The sequence below is a fragment of the Aotus nancymaae genome, unplaced genomic scaffold, assembly GCF_030222135.1.
Source record: "Aotus nancymaae isolate 86718 unplaced genomic scaffold, 86718_ANA_hifiasm-v0.15.2.pri h1tg000099l, whole genome shotgun sequence".
In the NCBI taxonomy this organism is placed as follows: Eukaryota; Metazoa; Chordata; class Mammalia; order Primates; family Aotidae; genus Aotus; species Aotus nancymaae.
In genome coordinates, this window is record NW_026988514.1 from 8116939 (window position 1) to 8136530 (window position 19592).

The following is a 19592-nucleotide window of genomic DNA, read 5'->3' on the forward strand; positions in this document are numbered from 1 at the left end:
TAGCTGGCATTACAGGCATATGCCACCATGCCCAGCAAATTTTTGTATTTTTAGTAGAGTTGGGGTTTCATCATGTTGAACAGGCTGGTCTCTAACTCCCAACCTCAGCTGATCTGCCTGCCTCAGCCTCCCAAAGGCTGGGATTACAGGCGTGAGTCACTGCATCCGACCATTTGTGGTATTTTAAAAGCAAACTTCAAATTTGGTTAATTGCAGGTATTTTGTTAAATTCAAGCCTTTGTTGAAGGGTCTGGATTCAACCTTTCAACAAGCATTACTTGGCCTAGTCTGAGTATTAACACTTTTGAGTCAACATTTTACAGAGAGATTTTTACATTAAAAGGTAAAGAATGAATTGGAAGATGGCACCACTAGGTGGGCATTTCAGCCTCAGAATAGTGCCCTGGAGCTGAGTACGGCAGGGCTTTGCACTAGCTGACATGGCAGGAAGGTGGCTCTGCAGTCTGGAGTTTGTGACTCTGGCTTCAATGGCTCAGAGTTTAACCGCTGTTTGCAGAGAACACCCAGGGAGGGGGTTTTCATGTTTTGAGTGGACACAGCAGGGTGCTTGTCTTTATGCAACAAAAGGAAGGAAAAAAATTTCAGAACTTCAGCATACTGTTTGCTGCTCAATCAAGGGGAACTCAGGTGGTCTTTGTGAGTTTTTCTTCTCCTAAAAGGCAATGCTTTTTAAGGATCTGTAGTTTCAAGAACAAAACAGAGAGTGGCCACAACCAGTCCTGTGTGTGTGGGGAGCCACACGCAGGCAGGAGGTGCTCGCTGGCCGGTGTCCATAACTGGAGTCCTGTGTGTTTGGCGGCCAGCTGAGCCTTCCAGACTCGCCAGATGTTTTCTGATTCTGTAGCCCTGGCTGCCTGTGGGGAGCCCCCTTTGAGCCATGTTGAGGAAGCTGTGATCTGAAACTGTAGCCTGGGCCTTTCGAAGTCCCTCACCTCCTGCCAAGGCAGAGTGGGCCGCAGACGTCTGCACCATGCTGCTAGGGACACATGGGGAGAGATGCCTGCCACAATTCACATCTGCAACCTTGTCTCTTCTGGATTCCTATGGTCCCGAAGTTGAGGAAAGAGCTCAGATGAAGAGGTGAGCTTGTGGGTCAATTGCTGTGCTCCATGGGCACGGAAGCATTCGTAAGACAATTTTTCTCTCCACTCCATGAATAAGACTAAAGGCAAGTTTCCCTGCCTTTTGGTCCAGGGGCCACATTTGCAGAGTCCCTTCCAGGCAGATGCTGTGTTCACCTGCCTGAGGTTCTGTCTGCCTGGCAGCATGACTGTGTTGTTCACTATCCTCTCCTGCCAGCTAGGGTTCTGCCATCCTGTTCTGGAGTAGTTTGCTCACCAGCGTGAAAAGGCAGGACTGGCCGTGTTGTGACCATCCTGTACCCTGAGATCCTCACACAAATCCTGGTCTGTGAACTCTGCTCTGCCCCTGAGTTCATCATGAAGTGTCTTGTCCAGAATCTAAGAGTCCTGTTACTGAGTTACACACTGTTTAAATGGATGCTGCAGCCTCTCTCCTGACTCTGACTCCTCACAGAGCTCTCCACCCTGTTAATCTACAGAGCCCACCCATCAGAGACACAGGTATTTACCAGAAAGGCCGTTTTGATTTTACATATGTGACAACTTTCTCTACTTCTGTCTAAAACTCCTCACATCCCATCAGCTTCTGGACCTCTCTAACTTGGCTCTGCACCCCCAGCCCACTGGCGGGGTTTTCCTCTAAGACTTTCCCAGTAGCTTCCTAGGGGCAAAACCCAGTGGATGTTTTCCAGCAGTTGACTCTATTAAGACATCCTTCTACAGTGCTTTCTTCTGGGCTTCCAGAACTCTCGCCCCAGCCCTCTTCTGCATCCGTGACTAGCTCTGATCCTTTGTAGGAGACTCCCTTCCACACACCTGCCCCTACCCCTTAAATATTAGTGCAGATGCACCTTTTGCCTGCTACCTTGTCCTATGGCACTTTCTCCTTATTTTATTTTTAGTCCAGACATCTAGATTGCCAAGAGCAGAAATCTACTCAAACTAGTTTAGACAAAAATGCTGACTGCCTTAAGAACGCAGGAAGATCTCATGGACTCCAGGGGCAGAGTTGTGGGGCCCAGGGGCCACACTCATGGGGCTCAGGCCAGGGAGGGGAGAGTCAAAAGAAACACGAATGTCTGATTCCATCTCATGCCCTCTTCCCTCTCATTAACCATAAGCCTGACCTGCTTCTCCAGGCTCTCCCTGGGAGCCAGCCACCTGCTACCCCTAGTAGGCCTTGCTTTTTCAGCTTAAGCACTTAACTAACTGCTTCTCCATGCCCCAAGGGCTTTACAAAGGTGCTTTTCTGTTGGCTCAGCTATTCCACTTCTAGGAACTCGATCTTGAGAACATATTGTGAGAGTTGCACTCAGGTTTAAGTTCATGAATGCTCACCATAGAATTTTTTTATGATGGGGAACAGGTAGAAACACTTTGAGTCACCCGTAGTAAGAGATTGTTAAATCACTGATGATATATTAATATGACAAACTTTTATCCTATTTTTCAAAATAATTCTGAATCATTTTTGAAAAGAATTTATTGAGAAAATGAGATACATGGAAAAGAAGATGTGAAAGTGTATTATCTCAATTTTAAAATATATGCATATACATCCTAAAGTATACCAAATATTTGTTAACAGTAGTTGTCTCAGGGTGATGGGATGGCCGATGACTTTTTTCTCTATACATTTTTGTATTTTTTTGTTATTTTAAATACAACTTGGTGCAGAACTCTAGTCCTCTTGGAAACTTCTCTCGGCTTCCTCAGGCTGGGCTGGGTTCCTCTGAGTGTTCCTGGTATTGGGCCCACATTCTCATTGTTACACTTACTATGTGGCCCTCTATTTCTTGAAGAGAAAGCCTTTGTGTGTGCATCTTTAATTTTCTTGTACTCAGGAAAGTACTGACCATGGCTGATAGTAAATGTCTGTTGGCTGTAGAAATTTAAGTCAACAGAGAAATATTTTTGCTAAGTTCAAACATTTGCTAAGTTCAGATGTCTGGTGTTTTGCTTCAGACATGGTTAGAATAATGCTTTGGCTTCCCTTTTCACTTTCTGAGCAGCTTGGCATTGTATTGATCAGATTAGTGATAAAGTTGATTATTGGAGTTGAAGAAATCTAAGTATATGTAGCTGGGCACTGAGGCTCACTCCTGTAATTCTAGCTACTCAAGAGGCTGAGGTGGGAAGGTCCCCTGAGTTCAGGAGCTCAAGGCTGCAGTGAGCTGTGATTGCATCACTGCACTCTAGCCTGGGTGATGGAGTGAGACCTTATCTCTAAAAGAGATGGATGTACGTGAACATGGTTTAACTGTTGAGACTTAGACAACTTTTTATTTTGAAATTATTGTAGATTAACATCCATTTCTGGCCATGCATGGTGGCTCATCCCTGTAATACCAGCACTTTGGGAGGCGGAAGTGGGTGGATCACCTGAGGTCAGGAGTTCAAGACCAACCTGGCCAACATGGTAAAACCCTGTCTCTACTAAAAATATAAAAATTAGCCGGGTGTGGTGGCATGCACCTGTAGCCCCAGTTACTCAGGAGGTGGAGGCTGGAGAATCACTTGAACCTGAGAGGCAGAGGTTGTAGTAAGCCGAGATTGTGCCACTGCACTCCAGCCTGGGCAACAGAGCAAGAGAAAAAAAAATCCATTTCTAAAAGTCATATACAGAGATGTCTTGTAACAGTTTGTGTCCTTTACCTAATAACAGCATTTTGCAAATCCATAAAACAATATCACAAACAGGATATTAACACCCATACAGTCAAAATACAGAATATTTCTGTCATTATAAGTGGCCTTTATAGCCAAACCCATTTTCCTCCCACCACCACCTGCTTCTTAATTTCTGGCCACCACTCATCTGTTCTCTGTTTCTATAGTTTTGTCATATTAAGAATGTTACATTGATGAAATCGTACAGTATGTAAACTTTTGAGATCCTTTTCTTTTATTCATTCAGCATACTTCTCTGGAGATTCGTCCAGGTTGGCGTGTGCATTGATAGTTTCTTTTCTTTTCTTAATTGCTGAGGATGCTGTGGTGTGGATGTACCACACTTTGTTTAACTATTCATCTGCTGAAGGAAATCTGGGCTGTTTCAAGTTTGTGGCTACCATGAACAAAATTGCTGTTGACATACGTGTACAGTTTTCCATGTGAACTTAAGCTGTCATTTTTCTGGGACAAATGCATGGAATGCAGTGTCTGGGTTGAATGGTTGCTACAGGTGTCTCTTTTGAGAAACTGTCAAGCTCTATTCCAGAGTGTCTGAGCCACTTTGCATTGCCACCAGCCACGTCTGAGTGACTGACCCAGTTTATCCTCATTCTTGCCAGCATTTGGGGATGTCACTATATTTTATTTTAGCCACCCTGAAAGGCATGTGGGATATTTTATTGTAGTTGCATTTTGCATTTCTCTAACAGCTGCAGAAGTGAATCATTTTTTCATGGGCTTGTTTTTCACTTGTACATTCTTTTTAGGGAAATATCTGTAATTTTTTTTTCATTTTTTTAACAGGATTGTGTAGTTTTTGCCGTTGAGTTTTGAGAGTTCTTTAGCGTCTGGATACTAGTCCCTTGTTGGATATGTGGTTTACAAATATTTTCTCCCAGTCTGTGTGACTTTTCATCCTTTTCATATGGTTGTTTATGGAGCATAAGTTTTTAATTTTGATAAAGTCCAGTATAGTATATTAAGTTTTACTAATTTAGACGGTGCCTCTGGTGGCAAGTCTAAGAAGTCTGTCTATTCTTAGATCCCAAAGATTTTTCTGGTGTTTTTTTTCTAAAGTCTTCTAGCTTACATTTTACATTTAGGTTTGTGGTCCATTTTGAGTTCATTTTTGAATAAAAGGTGAAGTTTATTTTAGTTTTATTTTCTGCAGTGGAAGTCCCATTGACTCAGCACCATTGATTGAAGAAACTGTCCTTCTGCCATTGAATTACTTTTGCACTTATGTCAAAAATCAACTGAACATGCCTGTGTGGGTCTATTTCTGGGCTCTCTGTTCTGTTGCATTGATCTGTGTGTGTCCTTGTACCAATACCACACTGCCTTGATGACTGTTGCAGTGGGATTTCAAACATTCCAATTCTGTGTTCCCGTGCCAGTGCACTTACCCTGCTGTGGCCCCCCGGAGGCTGACCTATGTGCCTGTCCTTGCCTTTCAGATCTCTACGTGTATGCCGTCCTTGTGTGCTGCGTGGGGATCCTCAGCATTCTGCTTTTCATGCTGGTCATTGTCTGGCAGTCTGTGTTTAACAAGCGGAAATCCAGAGGTAAGAAAACAGATAAGATCATGTCTGGGATGGGAGTAGACCCTGACCACAGACGGGCGGAAGATGCTAGGCAAAGTATCACCTTGGTAGAAAACTACATTGTGAGTCAGGAATTATTTACCTGTGACTGTGGGCAAAGTGAGCAAGCTGAGCTTCCCTTGGACTCTGCTAATATACACTGTGGCCATCGTTGACATCACTGAATTTCCCCTTTCTCAGTTTCTGAGGCCCCTTCTTGCTGTCAATCTCCGTGAAGAGCCTGTGGCATCAGATGAACCTAGGGTTGGAGTTTGACTCTGCCACTTGAGGCTGAGGTTTGGGGCAAGTTCCCAAGACATTCTGAATGTGGATTTCCTTGTTTATGAAAGGGGATTGACACTCCCTTCCATCGGTGGACTGTTCTTATGAGTGTTCACCTGTAAGGCAGGTGGCGCTTGGGAAGTCTCCCCCATTCTTTCCCTGACTGGTCTGAGAGTCCTCTTCCATCTTTTTTCTCTTTGGTGTCCCTGTTTCCCTGCACTCTGCCCTCAGCCTCTTCCTGCCTTCTGCCTTCCTTCTCAGGAAAGTGTAGGTCTCATAACTTTCATCTCTTTCTGAACGCTGCCTGCTTTCTCATGAGACCCGGCTCCTCTCCAGTCCCTGATTTCACTTGCCCGCAGCTCCTGGTGGAGATCTCCTTTGAGAGGCCCTCCCTGCATCCTGCTTCAGAATCTCCAAAACAGCTGGGGACACTGTGTCTCCCCGAGGTGACCAGGGTAAGAACTGAGCTCTGGAATTGGACTGATTCCGGTTCCAGTGGCTCCCTCACTTACAGGCTGACAACTTCCCTCTGTGCCTGCCCTCCTCATCTGCCACATGGAGGAGGCAGGAGTGCACCAGTCTCAGGCTTGTGGTGAGGACTAAGTTACCAAAAGAAAGATGCTAAAACCCTTAACACAGGCTCCAGCGAATGTCCTGCTTTTATGTTGACATATGGCTCTAATTATACACAATAATTGTCACTACTAGCTCAAAGTCATGGAGCTTGGAAGTGTTATATTCAGTGGTCATGGCTTGAGGGGCTACTCCAACAGTGACTCTGTGCAGCATTAGCACGGGGGTGTGGGCAGGGCTAAGGGACAATGGGGGAAGTGACACATCCAGGGATGAGTACCCATGGGACACTGTTTCCATTCTAGACCTCAAGGGACAAGGGGAGGGGAGGTTCCTGGAATGGATCACGCAATGGCTGCAGCTTTGGGAGAGGTGTCACCAACAGGGGCCTGCAGAGAGGGACTCAGCCCCTGACAAACCAGGAGGCAGCTAGGAGGGAGCCAGGATGGTACATCCTCAGCCCCTCTTCCCTCCCCACTAGGATCTCCTGCTGCTACTGCTTTTGGTGCCACCCACCAGAAGCCAGGGGGCCAGGAGCAGGAAGGTGCCTCCAGGGCTAAGCAGAGTGGACAAAGGTGGACGGTGATCTAGAGGACAGTGGAGAACTCCAGCACGCTCAGCAATCGGGGATCCAGTGGAGGCTGTAGCGTGGGAGTCTTTCCTCTGGAGCCTGTGCCGTCCCACCAGCCTCTGTGTGTATCTCTGTGTTGTCTTTCAAAGCCAGCTCCAGGGCCTTCCCCTGCAATACCCACCCCCATCATCAGCGGCAACGCAGCTTTTCTCCTGTCCTCAACCCCTGAGTACTCTTGTTAGCTTGTGGCATGTTGCACATGTGCCTTGGCATCGGCCTCCCTTCCAGAGGACAGTGTGTGAGGCAGGGACCACGCATTCAATTCATTCTCCTTGGAATTTGGCTCAGGACAGATGCTCAGCACATGGTAGACAAATGGGTTTATTTTTCACCTGCCTTACTCCCAACTGTGGGAGTGTGGAAGCCACATAGGCAGTTTCCAAGCTGGGTATGCTCCGAAAGCACTTCTGCCTGGACTCAGGGGCATGACCAAGAGTCTGCATGGGCTTCAGGACCTGCTAGGCCCTAGGCAGGGTCAGGGAAACAAAGCAAGGCAAAGAAGGGCAGACTGGGACATGTGGGAGCACCTGGCACCCTCCTCCAGGCCTCACAGAGAGGCTTCAGAGAATGGGGATCCCAGCTGCCTTATCCCCACTGGAGAGGGCCTCAGATGGTCTCGTGTGCACCTGTGCACAGTGCCTGAAAGCCCTCCCCAAACCCCAGCTGTCCAAAGCTTTGTCTGAGCACTGGCTGTGTGCCGGGCACCTCATGTGGCCCCTCCATGTGCTTATGTGACTCTGGATGAGAGCCGCACCACTTTCACCTGACAGACAGCACAGCTGAGGAGGTTGAGAAGGTCCTGAAACCAGGGAGTGGTAGAGCGAAGTCAAGCCCCAGCCTCCCAACTGCTGGGGTGTGGAAGCCACATAGGCAGTTTCCAGGCTAGCTTCCCAAGCCTCCCATGTTTCTGTTCAAGAAAACCTTGGCCATCAGGGGGCTGTCCTTGTCAAGGGAATCTCCGGATGCAATCCCCAGTGGGATCTTGAGATAAACACAGGCCATCTCAGAAGCCAGGAGGCCACAGGCCAGCCCCTCGTTACTCTCAGCCTTGTTCACCCCAAGCCTGGCACCGTTTTGCCTCTAAGGGCACTCAACATTCACGTGAGCTGGAGCTGATTACCGCATACGTTGCTTGCCAAGCACAGACCTGCTTTCCCCTTCCCTCCCGAGCTGCGAGTCTCCGTCCTTGCTCTTTGTTGTGCCCACAGTGCCAGGAACCTCATCCCAGGGCCTTGACGGCACTGAGTCACCCTGGAAAATACCAATCCTGGTGGCCCAGGGCCCAGCCTGGAATTATTCCGCTGCTTCCTCAGTCACACTGGTTTCCAAAGGCCTTTGCTTCTTCGTGAATTAGTCCCGACCTGCTGCTTCAGAGTGGCTCCAACAATCCAAACTTCTGTGTCTGAGCTTTTAAAAGTGCAGTTTTTTAATGCACAAACTCGAACTAGATAGGAAAGAGGAGTGGCCCGGCTTCTTTCTCTGTACTCATCTGTGTGAGCTGTGACGCTGCTTGGTTTGCACAGATTGTGCCAGAACTGGAGACAGAACCTCCCAAGGCTTGTTAAGCACCAGTTCCTCCCCTGTCCTGGGCACACTCTGCTTCCCTGTGAGGATGAAGCTAAGGGCCTGTGGCCATTCCTTCCAGAGATGAAAGAAAAGGGAGCTGGGGGTGGCGTCTCACCCACAACTAGACTTGGGTGGAGAGGAGGCCTTTAAGCATAGAATGGGGTGGCCGTGGATGAGGAGGAGCTGAGGATGGCCTGAGGGCATTGGAGAGGAGGAAGGGCTCACTTACTTGGAGTTAGATACTTGGACAGCTGGAGTGAGATCCCTCCAGTCCTTCAGTGGGTGTCCGGTTGCTCAGCTAGCTCTCTTGTCAGGCCCCCTGAGTGCCCGTCTTTCCTTTGTGGGGGTTGGTAAGCCCCGCTGGAGTGCTGGACTTGAGGCCTAGATTCAAGCTCCCTTATTTACAAAGTGGGTCTTCGGAACTCCCAACTCTTCTCACTCTAACATTCAAATGAGGGTTCCTCTTACCTCTTGGGGATGTGGGAGATACTTTCACCATCTGGGTGACTGCTCATCCTGGCAGAGAGGTGATCTGACCATTTTCTTTAGTAGTCACATTCAAAAAGGTAAAAAGAAGCAAGTAAATTCATTTTTTTATTTAACCCACTATATCCAGAATATCATTTCAACAGTATCAGTAAATAAAGATGATGAATGAGATATGTGATATTTATTTTTTTATGCCAAGGTGTGGCTTCATCGTCCCATGTGATCTCACACCTCCAGCACATCTCATTTCGGATTCATCAAATTTTGGGATTTGACAGCTACCTGGGCTCATGGCTGCCATGTGGGACTACAGGACTCTGGACAGACAGCTGTGCATGCTGGTCCTTTGCATGGAAGGAATGTGGCCTCTAAGTGGCGTTTTGTGCCAAAGGGGCAGGAGGTGGAGGACTTGCTTCTCCTTTTCAGCTTCCCACTTGGTGATAGAGGTGGTCCTGTCTTTATAACTGTTGGCCTGGAAGGTTTTCCAGGCAAGACTGATTCCTGGAGGGGGCTGGGCTCTGGGGCCTGGCATGGTGGACAGGGCTGTGTGTAGTAAGGGGCACACCCTGGTCGTTTCTCTCCCACTGGGGAAATGCAGGCAGGGGCTGTGGATTGAATCCTGAATGAGGGAGGTGCTTTTGCAGGCTGCAGGACCCCCGCCTGTGCTGGGCTGCAGGAGTTGGGGAGAGTACTGTGGCCCTTCACTCTGAAAATGCTCCTGAGTGCTTACTGTGCCTGAAGTACTGGAACCTCTTGCAATGCTGGGGTGGCCACAATCCTTGTCTCAAGTGCAGACACTTGACGGATAGAGCAGAAACATCTATGGATCCTATCACAGGGGCCTGTGCAAAGCCTGGAGGTCAGAAAATGTGTCAGGGCATAAGGGTAAGGTGGGGAGACATTAACCAGGCCTTGGAGGTCCCGACACTATTACAGGGCCTGATAAGATGCGGGAGAGGGTGCCTCCACCCCAAATCACCCAGCATGGAGTGTCCGTGGTGATAGGGACAGGTCTAGATGGGGAAGACAAAGCCTTCAGGCTGGACATGACACCTGGGAGGTTTGGCATGGGGTGAGACTGTGGGCAGCGTGGTCCTAGCTGAAAAAGAGAAGAAAGGGTGAGGGTGGTAGGGAGTGGCTCAGGGCTTGCTGCTGCTTATCAGGAGAGATTGCAAAAATAAGCCATCCTTTCAGAGATTTCAAAGTCTTAACAACCCTAAAATCACCGTTTGAGAAGAACATATCCTGAGTGTTCACCTCTGTGCAAGATGGTTGCATGAAGCCAGAGCCTCTAGGTCAAGTGCCTGGGTGCCAGGCCACAGCCCACGGAGTGTATTGGCTCCATTATGCAACCCTTTGTCAGCTGCCTCTCTTCCTGATCTCCCTCAGTTTCCAGTGGGTTTCCTAGGATTGCCTACCACATAAACTCTAGACATTTGAATCTTTTTTCTTATGATTTCTGCTTCTTAGCACATTTAGGTTAATAGCACTAATTATGCTATGCATATTTAAGGGTGACTCTGGGTGAAGTCTATTTCTCAGGCACCTGTAAACATCATCTTTGATGTCCAGAATCACTTTTGGTCCTATGGGCAGTCCCTTTAATGGGACCATCAGCCCCACATTCACCCTGCTGAGACCTCAGAATGGTGCCTGTACCTTGCATGTACAGGGGTGCCTGTCACGTACAGGGGTACATCTCCTGTACCCTGGCACTGTCTGACCTCACCAGCCTCCTGGCCCTTCTTAGTCAGCTCCCTGCCTCCGAGGAACAGTGCAGCTGCTCTACTGTCCCCTGCATTCCTGATCTCCAGGCTGCTCACCTTGCTACCCCTGGACTGGACTTGCCAAAACGCCGGTCAGCTCATGGGATTCTCTTGGGTCGCAGTCCCAGCTCTGCTTGCCTCCAGCTGTGGCACAGTGGTCTGGTCATTTCTTCTGTGAGACTCTGTTTCCCCACCTGCAGGAGCCCTGATGCCAGCTGCCTAGAGTCTGCGAATGGTGCAGAGTACAGTCAGCTTTCCCTCCCCGTAGGTTCTGCACCGAAGATTCAACTGAACTCGGAAAGAAAATATTTGATTAAAAAAACAAAAATAACAATACAAAAGTACAAATAATACTGATGAAAAAGTATAACAATGGCTTACATAGCATTTACTTTATATTATGTATTATAAGTAATCTAGAGATGATTAAAAGTATACAGGAGGATGTGTGTAGGTTATATGGAAATACGACTCCGTTTTATGTAAAAGTCTTGAGCTTCTTCGGATTTTGGTATCCTTGGGAGGTTCTGGAATCAATGCCCCAAAGATACGAGGGTTGACTCTAGTTATAAGAGGGCTCTGGAGTCAGGCTGCCCAACTTTGGCACTTCCCAGGTGTATTAGATTGCTAAGGCCGCTGCAGCAAAGTATCACAGACTGGGTGCCTTTAACAACAAAAATTTATTGTCTCACAGTTCTGAAGGCCAGAAGTCTTGAGATCAAGATGTCAGTGGGATTTATTTCTCCTGAACCCTCTCTCTGGGCTTAAGAGACTGCTGCTCTCCCTGTGTCTTCACATGGCCTTCCCTCTGTGCCTGTCTTTGTTGTAATCTTTACTTTTAAGGACACTAGTCAAATTAGATTAGGACTCATCCTAATGGGCTCATTTTAACTTAATTACCTCTGTAAAGACTCTATCTCCAAATGCAGTCACATTCTGAAATACTGGGGATTAGGCTTCAGTTAGTCTCAGTGGAGGAGACATAATTCAGCCCATAACACCACCTGTGTGACCTTGGGCAAGTTTATTAACCTCTCTGTGCTTCAATGTCCTCCACTGTAAAATAGTAGTAATGACAGGGCTGCTGTGAAGATTAAATTGGAATACAAAGTTGTGGTCTTCAAACTTTTTTGCTATGCACTCAGTCTTTATTTTTTGTTGGCATTTAAACTTATTCATCACAAATGTAAATTGTTGCAAAAGATGTAATTTCCATCTTTGACATTTAAAAATGAAATGATTATATCCATCTTTCTCTTACATCTAAATGTCTTGAATTTAATGACTGTCTTCATTTACTTAAAGCCATCAGGAGAAAAAAAGACCTACCCAAACAAGCTTTAGCTGTTAGAAATTTTGCATTGTTCCTTCTTCTCCTTGACTTTTATCTTCAATACACTTCCCTACAAAATTTCATCCTATTGTAGCACATCTTTTATTTTGAAGGTTCTTTATTGATTACCCTATTATACTTAATCTGTAAGATAATATGTGTGTACAAATTTAAATTAATACTTTTTAAATTTCCTCATTTCATAAGTGTCTAAGTGTTGAAATATTTTTAGATTGAATTATCAATATTGAACAATTAGTAAACCTTGGAAAATTATTATAAAATTATTCAAAATGACATAAACATATCATACATTTAGATATATAATTAACAACATTAAGAAGCAAAATTTACTGGGAATGAATTTTTATTGAAATTAATTTTAATTTTTACCTCATATACCCTTGTGTGAATTTTTTTAGGGATAAAATTCACCACCAATTTTGTTAATAGATGTTAGTTCTGAAATACTTCAGTATAAAGAGAGTGTGAATGAATGAGTGAAATTTTCTTATACTCCTCAGTTTTTAGAACTGCTTCCAAGGTATATGTCAAAAGTCACATCATGATTTATCATTCAAAATGATTTTTAATACCTACCAGATGACAACTGGATTAGGTCATTATTCAGTCCTTGTTGAAAGCAAACTAGTATTACAAACATCCCCCTCTTGAGAAAGATTTAGTTGCCTAGTCAATAATTTGCTTTCTTGACACAAATGTTTGTATTTTCCATCAATTCTTGTTTGTTGCCCCATTTATGTTTCCCTCTGGGACAGGTCTCTAGGATGGGTGTGCTTTGATTTTATGAATAGAAAAAGGTGATGTTAAAAGTGGGTAGGGGAAATGAATACAGCCAGACCTCAGGCGTGTTCTAAGAGAATACATTCTTGTGAAAGAATACCATGGGAGGTGAGGACGTGGAAACTGATTCCTTAAAACTGTTTTTCTGAAAAGTACCCAGGGGTGTGCAAACCCTAGACTGAAGACCACTGATTCATCTAATAAGCTTAGAATAGTGTCAGGGACACATGAAATGTTCAATAAATACTAATTATGGTTGTTATGACTGTTGCATCTATAGATTATTTTGTATACCATAGGTGCTTAGTAAATGGAATGCAGAAAAAGTTTAGCTATTAATAGGATGTTGAACCAGATGAAACTGTACAGCTCCCTTTGAAGCTGAGATTCTCTCTTCTTACTCTGGAACCTGTATAACAGATCACCCCATATATAATAGCTTAAAGCAACTATGTATTTGCTCTCAATTCCACAGGTTGCCAATTTGGGCTGGGCTCAGCTGAGCATTTCTTCTGCTGGTCTCAGCTGCAGTCATTCATGCAGCTGCAGCCTCTTGGTGCATCACCTGGGACCTGGTTGCTTTGGGCCTTGGCTGCGATAGCTGGTGTCTGCTCCATGTAGTCTCATCTTCCAGTAGGCTAGCCAAGCTTCCTCATATGGTAGTAGAAAAGTTCCCTGCAACAAGAGAGAGTGGGCAAACCCCATAGCACAGATGTCTTTTACACCTTTGCTTGTGACACATTGACTAATGTTCTCTTGGCCAAAGCAAGTTCATGTGGCCAAGCCCAGAGTCAGTGGACAGATGCAAGGAGGTGTGATTCACTGGGTCCACTGATGTAACAATATACCACACAATGCAAGGGTCCCCCTGGTTATTTCAGCTTTACTTCTATTTGAAGTAAACTCAACTGGGAACCTCAGAGTGGACACTTGCTGGATTATGTGCCTAGGTATTCTTACTTTTCCACTGGAGCCAGAATCATTTGGTTTTCCTCAAAGAGACCCACTGTAGAAGTAGGTTTTGCTCTAAGACTGTTTTCCCAAGGGCCTCTTTTTAGTCCTGGAAGAGCATTAATCAGATAATTCAAACCTGTTTTACAACAAGGAGCTTCTAAATGGACAGGTTATTCCATCTGGCCTCAAGAGGGCTTTCTTATGTCTCAGGCAGAGCTTAGAGATTAGAGCTTAGAGCTTAGAGCTTAAGGGTGGGTGACTCTATTACTTCAGGACCCCAACTCAACTTGCCTTGGCCCAAAATGAATATTTTGGGTTTTGTACCCAGGAAGTCTGGAGTGTATGGCTTGATGCCTGGCTAGATCCACAGCTGGAACATATTAAGTGACTGTGGTGTCCATGTGATGGCTCTGCTGTGTTCCTCCATAGAGAAGTATGCAAGCCTTGAGAGTTGGCTGTATAGCACCAATACCTGAACAACACCTGGCTTCCTGCATTTCCTGGTAATTCCTGGAACATATATATCTGAAGTAGCATTGGTTTACTATCTTCTATTATTTTTCTTTTCACAGTGAGACATTATTTGGTGAAATGCCCTCAGAACAGGTAAGAATATTTTCTTCCTTTTTTTGAATGAAACTCTTTGCCATTTAACTTTATTTTGATATTACCAAGAAATTGATTAAATTTGTATTTTTACCTAAAGGTCTGCATATCTGTCCACAAATATGCCTACAAATGTGTATTCTGCATGCATTTGCATGTTTCCAGGTTCTACAGTCTGGTTGTCACCCCAAGGGATCCAGAGAGCACATAGCTTTTGCTGGCCCAGCAGGCTTACTGGAGGAGGCTTAGTGTGTGGTTCTGCAGAGCTGCTCCCCAGTTTAGGAAGGGGCTCACACCTGGTCTGAACCACTTTGATACATTTTGACCACAGACACCCCTAATTCTCTTCACCAATGCTGACTTATTGTATGCTCTGCTTTTAGCTGGTTAGACATATCTTAAAGGTAACATAATAGAAGAGATATTGCTAATCAAAGTGTTTAAAAATTTGGAACTTCTGATACAGACGAGATGGCATAAGTCTGTTTCTTCCTTCTCTTCTCTGCTAAGTAAAGCTATAAACCTTGGAAATAACATTAAAGACAACCAAATGAAGACTTTGAAAGGTGGTGAAAAGAGGTAAACTGGTTTTGAATCCCAGGACTGGAGGAGTAACACAGCTGTAATACAATTGTGTTTTCCCATTCAACAGCAGAAGGTCACCCAGACCTGCTTTTTTCCTACTCCAGTCTAGCAACAGAAAACATTCAGGGAAGCTCATTCCTCTCCACTGAAGGGGAGTTCCTCTGAACACCACAAGTGAGCCCAGCATCAGCTACAAAAAGGATGGATCAGGAGCTCCTCCCACAATAAGCACCAGAGGAAGAGCTCACTTTTTCTTCCAGGCTGAGACTCCCTTTCTCAGCCAGGTGACACCAAGTCTTCAGGGAGGAGCCAGAAAGAGGCACCTAGACACAAAAGTGGCCCAGCAAGGAAGCTTCTTTATCTCCATGGATGTGAGGCTTCTCTCCCCTAATGAAAACCATCCAGATTCCAAATCTGAGGAAACTCCCTCTGCCCTCTCTGGCAGCCCCAACAGGGCCCAGTGGCAGCATGTAAATCAAACAGACCAAAATAATACTGTAAAGGCTCTGAAAATGAAAATGTCATTGAAACTATAGCCCATAGAAGCAGACCAGGATTACACAATAAACCTGGGTGACTGCCTACAAAAATAAGAGATTTAAATAAGACCTGGAACCTTCTAACAGGATACTATAAAAAAAATCACCCATCATTTTGAAAACCACAAAAGTCACAACTTGAATGAGAAGAGGTAATTGATCAGATCAACACTGAGATGAATCAGGTGTTGGAATTATCTGACAAAGATTTTAAAGCAGTATTTTTTTTTTGAGACGGTTTTGATGTTGTTGCCCAGGCTGGAGTGCAATGGTGCGATCTTGGCTCACTGCAACCTCTGTCTCCTGGGTTCAAGCAATTCCCCTGCCTCAGCCTCCCAAGTAGCTGGGATTATGGGCACCTGCCACCACACCCAGCTATTTTTTTTTTGTATTTTTAGTAGAGACAGGGCTTCACCATGTTGGCCAGGCTGGTCTCGAACTCCCGATCTCAGGTGATCCACCCATCTTGGCCTCCCAAAGTGCTGGGATTACAGGTGTGAGCCACTGTGCCCAGCCTTAAAGCAGTTTCTATAAAAAAAAGATTCAATGATCAATTCAAATTCTCTTAAAACAACTGACAAAATAGAACATCTCAGACAATAAAGAGAAGTTATTTTTTTAAAAATACAAATAAATGGAAATTATAGCACTAAAAAGTACAAAAACAGAAATGAAAAACTCACTGGTTGGGCTCAATAGTAGAGTGGAGATGTCAGTGGATAGTTTGTGAAGTGGAGGACAGATCAATAGCATTTATCTAATCTGCACAACAGAGAGAAAATAGACTAAAACCAAACAAAAATGAATAGACCTCAAGGACCTACAGGACAAAAGATCCAACATTCTATCATCAGAGTTCCAGAAGGAGAAGATAAACAGAGTAGGTCTAAAAAAGTATTAGAAGACCTCATGGCTGAAAATGCCCCAAACTTGGCAAAAGACAAAGCTCTATAGGTTTAAGAAACTGAGTGCATGCCAAGCATGATAACCCCAATAAAATCCACTTAAAAACACATAATTGAACAGAAAACAAATTTGAGTGACAGTTCATTTCTGCTCTGAATCCATGAAGGGCAGAAAGAAGTGGCACATTTTCAAATACTGGAGTAAAAGAATTGTCAACCCCAAATTTTTATATCCAGCAAAACTATTCTCCAGGAATGAAAGGAAAATAAAGACATTATCAGAAGAAGGAAAGCTAAAAGAGGTTGCCACTAGCAGACCTACTTTAAAATACTGACTAAAATACAATCTTGAAACAGAAAAAAAATTTGGAGCCTTAGGAAGGAAGAGGCAATAATGGAAAGAGCAGAAATAAGAGTACATATGGTAGACTGTTCTTTCCATGAATAGTTATGAGTTTTAAAAATCACATTTGAGGATTTAAATAAAAATTACAGAACTGTCTGATGCTCAGAACAACACTGTTTAAAAGTGAGTCAGGTAAAAATACCTAAATAGAAGTCAGAAGTCCATTCAAAGCAATGGAATGTTGGTGCAGGTAGACTGTGCGAAGTTGCATATTTATATTGTAATGTCCAAAGCAATCACTAACATAACTTTGCAAAAACAATATATTCAGAATCACTCTAGATAGATCTTAAAATATATGCAAGTAACATAAAGAAACAGAGGAATGAGAACTACAGGAAATAACCAGAAAACAAACACTAATATGATAGCCTTAATTGCTGAAATACTATTTATTTTAAATGTAAATGGTCTAAATGCATCAGTCAAATCACAGAGACTGGCAGAGTGGATTAGAAAAATGATGTAACTGTATGCTTTTTAGAGGAAATTCACTTTATACACAGTGACATAAGTAGATTGAAAGTAAAATGATGGAAAAAGATATAACACACAAACAATAAAATAAATCAGGTGTGGATATACTATAGCCGATAAAATGGACTTCAGGGCAAAAAACCTTACTAGAGATGAAGAGGGAAATTAGATGATAAAGGATCGATCCATCAGAAATACAAGTTTCCACATGAGTACACATTAAACAACAGAACCACAAAATTTAAACAGCAAAAACTGAAAGAGCCGAGAGAAGAAATAGGTAAATCTGTAGTTTTAGTTAGGGCCTTCAATTCCTCCCCCTCAGCAACTGAAAAGTCTGCTGTAGATAGAAAATTAGCATGGATATTGATGATCTAAACAACACAATCTACCAATGGTGCTCAACTGAGATAGATCAAACACTCTAACCAACACTAAAAAAACACATTTTTTTTAAGGCTCCATGGGACATTCATCAAAATAGATCATATCCTGAGCAAAAAGAAAACCTCAACAAATTTAAAATAATTGAAATCATAGAGAATGTGTTCTCTGAGCCTAGTGAAATCAAACTAGAAATTCATAACAAAACGATGGCAGGAAAATCTCCAGATGTGGAATTTAACAGTTTTTTGTTGAAAGTGACAAGCTGATTTTAGATTTTATATATATACATTTGAAAAAATAACAAAGTTGGAGGACTTACAGTTCTTCTGTCCAAAACTTATTCTAATGCTAGTCTAATGGAGACTCTGAAGTATTGGCATAAAGTATATAGATAAAGAGATATAAAGAGAGTCCAGAAATAAATCCTTGTATTTATGGCCAACTGAATTTTGACAGAGATGGCAGGACAGTTCTAAAGGGAAAGCTTAGTTCTTTTGAAGGACAGTGCTGGGACACGTGGGTATCCATATATAGAAAAATGAACTGAGACCCTTGCCTCACATTGCCTCCAAAATTAACTAAAAATGGATCTTAGACCTAAATTTAAAAGCTAAAATTACAACATTTCTAAAAGAAAACAGGAGAAAATCTTTGTGACCTTGGGTTGGGCATTGTAACAGTAAACACAGGATTTATAAATGAAAGAATTGATGTAATTAAAAACCTTTGCATTTCCAAAGACACCGTTAAGAAAATGAAAAGATAAATATGCCCCATACTCACAAATCAGATAAACCGATAAAGAACTTGTTCCCAAAATACCTAAAGACCTCTCACAACTCAGTAATGATGTGACAGAAAATGCAATTAAAAATAGTCATGAAAGATTTGAATAGATATTTTCCTAAAGAAGGTATCCAAATGGCAAGCAAGTACGTGAAAGATGTTCAGTATCGTTACTCATTAGGGAAGTGCAAATTAAAACCATAGTGTGGTATCACTACACCACCACTACAATGGCTATAATCCAAAAGATAGACAATGCCAAGTTCTGACGAGGATGTGGAGAAATTGGGTCTTTGTACATTGCTGGTGGGAACATAAAATGATTCCACCACTTGGGAAAACAATTTGGTGGTTTCTGAAAACATTAAAGTTACTCTATGACGCAGCAGTTCTGCTCATAGGACTCTACCCAAGAGAAGTGAAAGCCTATGTCTCACAAAAACATATATACATTGTTCATAGCTGCTGTGTTCATGATAACCAGAAACCTCAATCTAGATATATCCATCAACTCATGAATGGGAAAACAAAATGAATATATCCACCCAGTGAGGTACCACTTAGTAATAAAAAGGAACATTCTGTGGGTATGGACCAAAGCATGGATGAGCCCCAACGATACTAAGTGGAAAAAGCCAGGTGCAAAAAATTACATATCGTATGATTCCATTTTTATTAAATGTCTAGATAAGGTAAATTTATGGAGACAGAAAGTGGGTTTGTGGTTTCCTAGAGCTGAGGATGAGAGTGGGGATTAACTATAAATATACAAGATGGAAACTTTGGGGGTGATAGAAATGTTTTAAAACTGTTTTGTAATGATGCATAAATCTAAAAGCTATTGAATTGTACACTTAGGATCAGTACATTTTATGGTACATCAACTATGCCTCAATAAAACAATTTGTTTCTTTTTTAAAGTACATGTCCCCATGAAGCCCCAAAGACCAGGGTGATTCTGGCATTTCAGACTTGGGTAATGGCTGGAGATGGTTAGAGCTGTGGAGGATCAGCCCACCAGCATGCTCAGGATTTGCTTTCTGTGATGTTTGTATCTGACCTTTTGTGTCTAGCAAGCAGCCTCTGGTGACTGGGGCCCCTCTTCTTTCCCTTCCAGTTGCCCCATTCTGAGCTGGGGCTGACT

General features: G+C 43.6%; 1 protein-coding gene across 1 annotated transcript in view; it reads left to right on the plus strand.

The window, feature by feature from the left end:
* VSTM4 (V-set and transmembrane domain containing 4) overlaps nt 1-19592 on the plus strand; it is an 87764-nt gene that overhangs the window by 31204 nt on the left and 36968 nt on the right. The window contains exons 4-5 of the mRNA XM_064370062.1: nt 5234-5341; nt 14330-14363. Of these exons, the coding sequence (XP_064226132.1) occupies nt 5234-5341; nt 14330-14363 (142 nt within the window). The remainder of the gene's footprint in view (nt 1-5233; nt 5342-14329; nt 14364-19592) is intronic.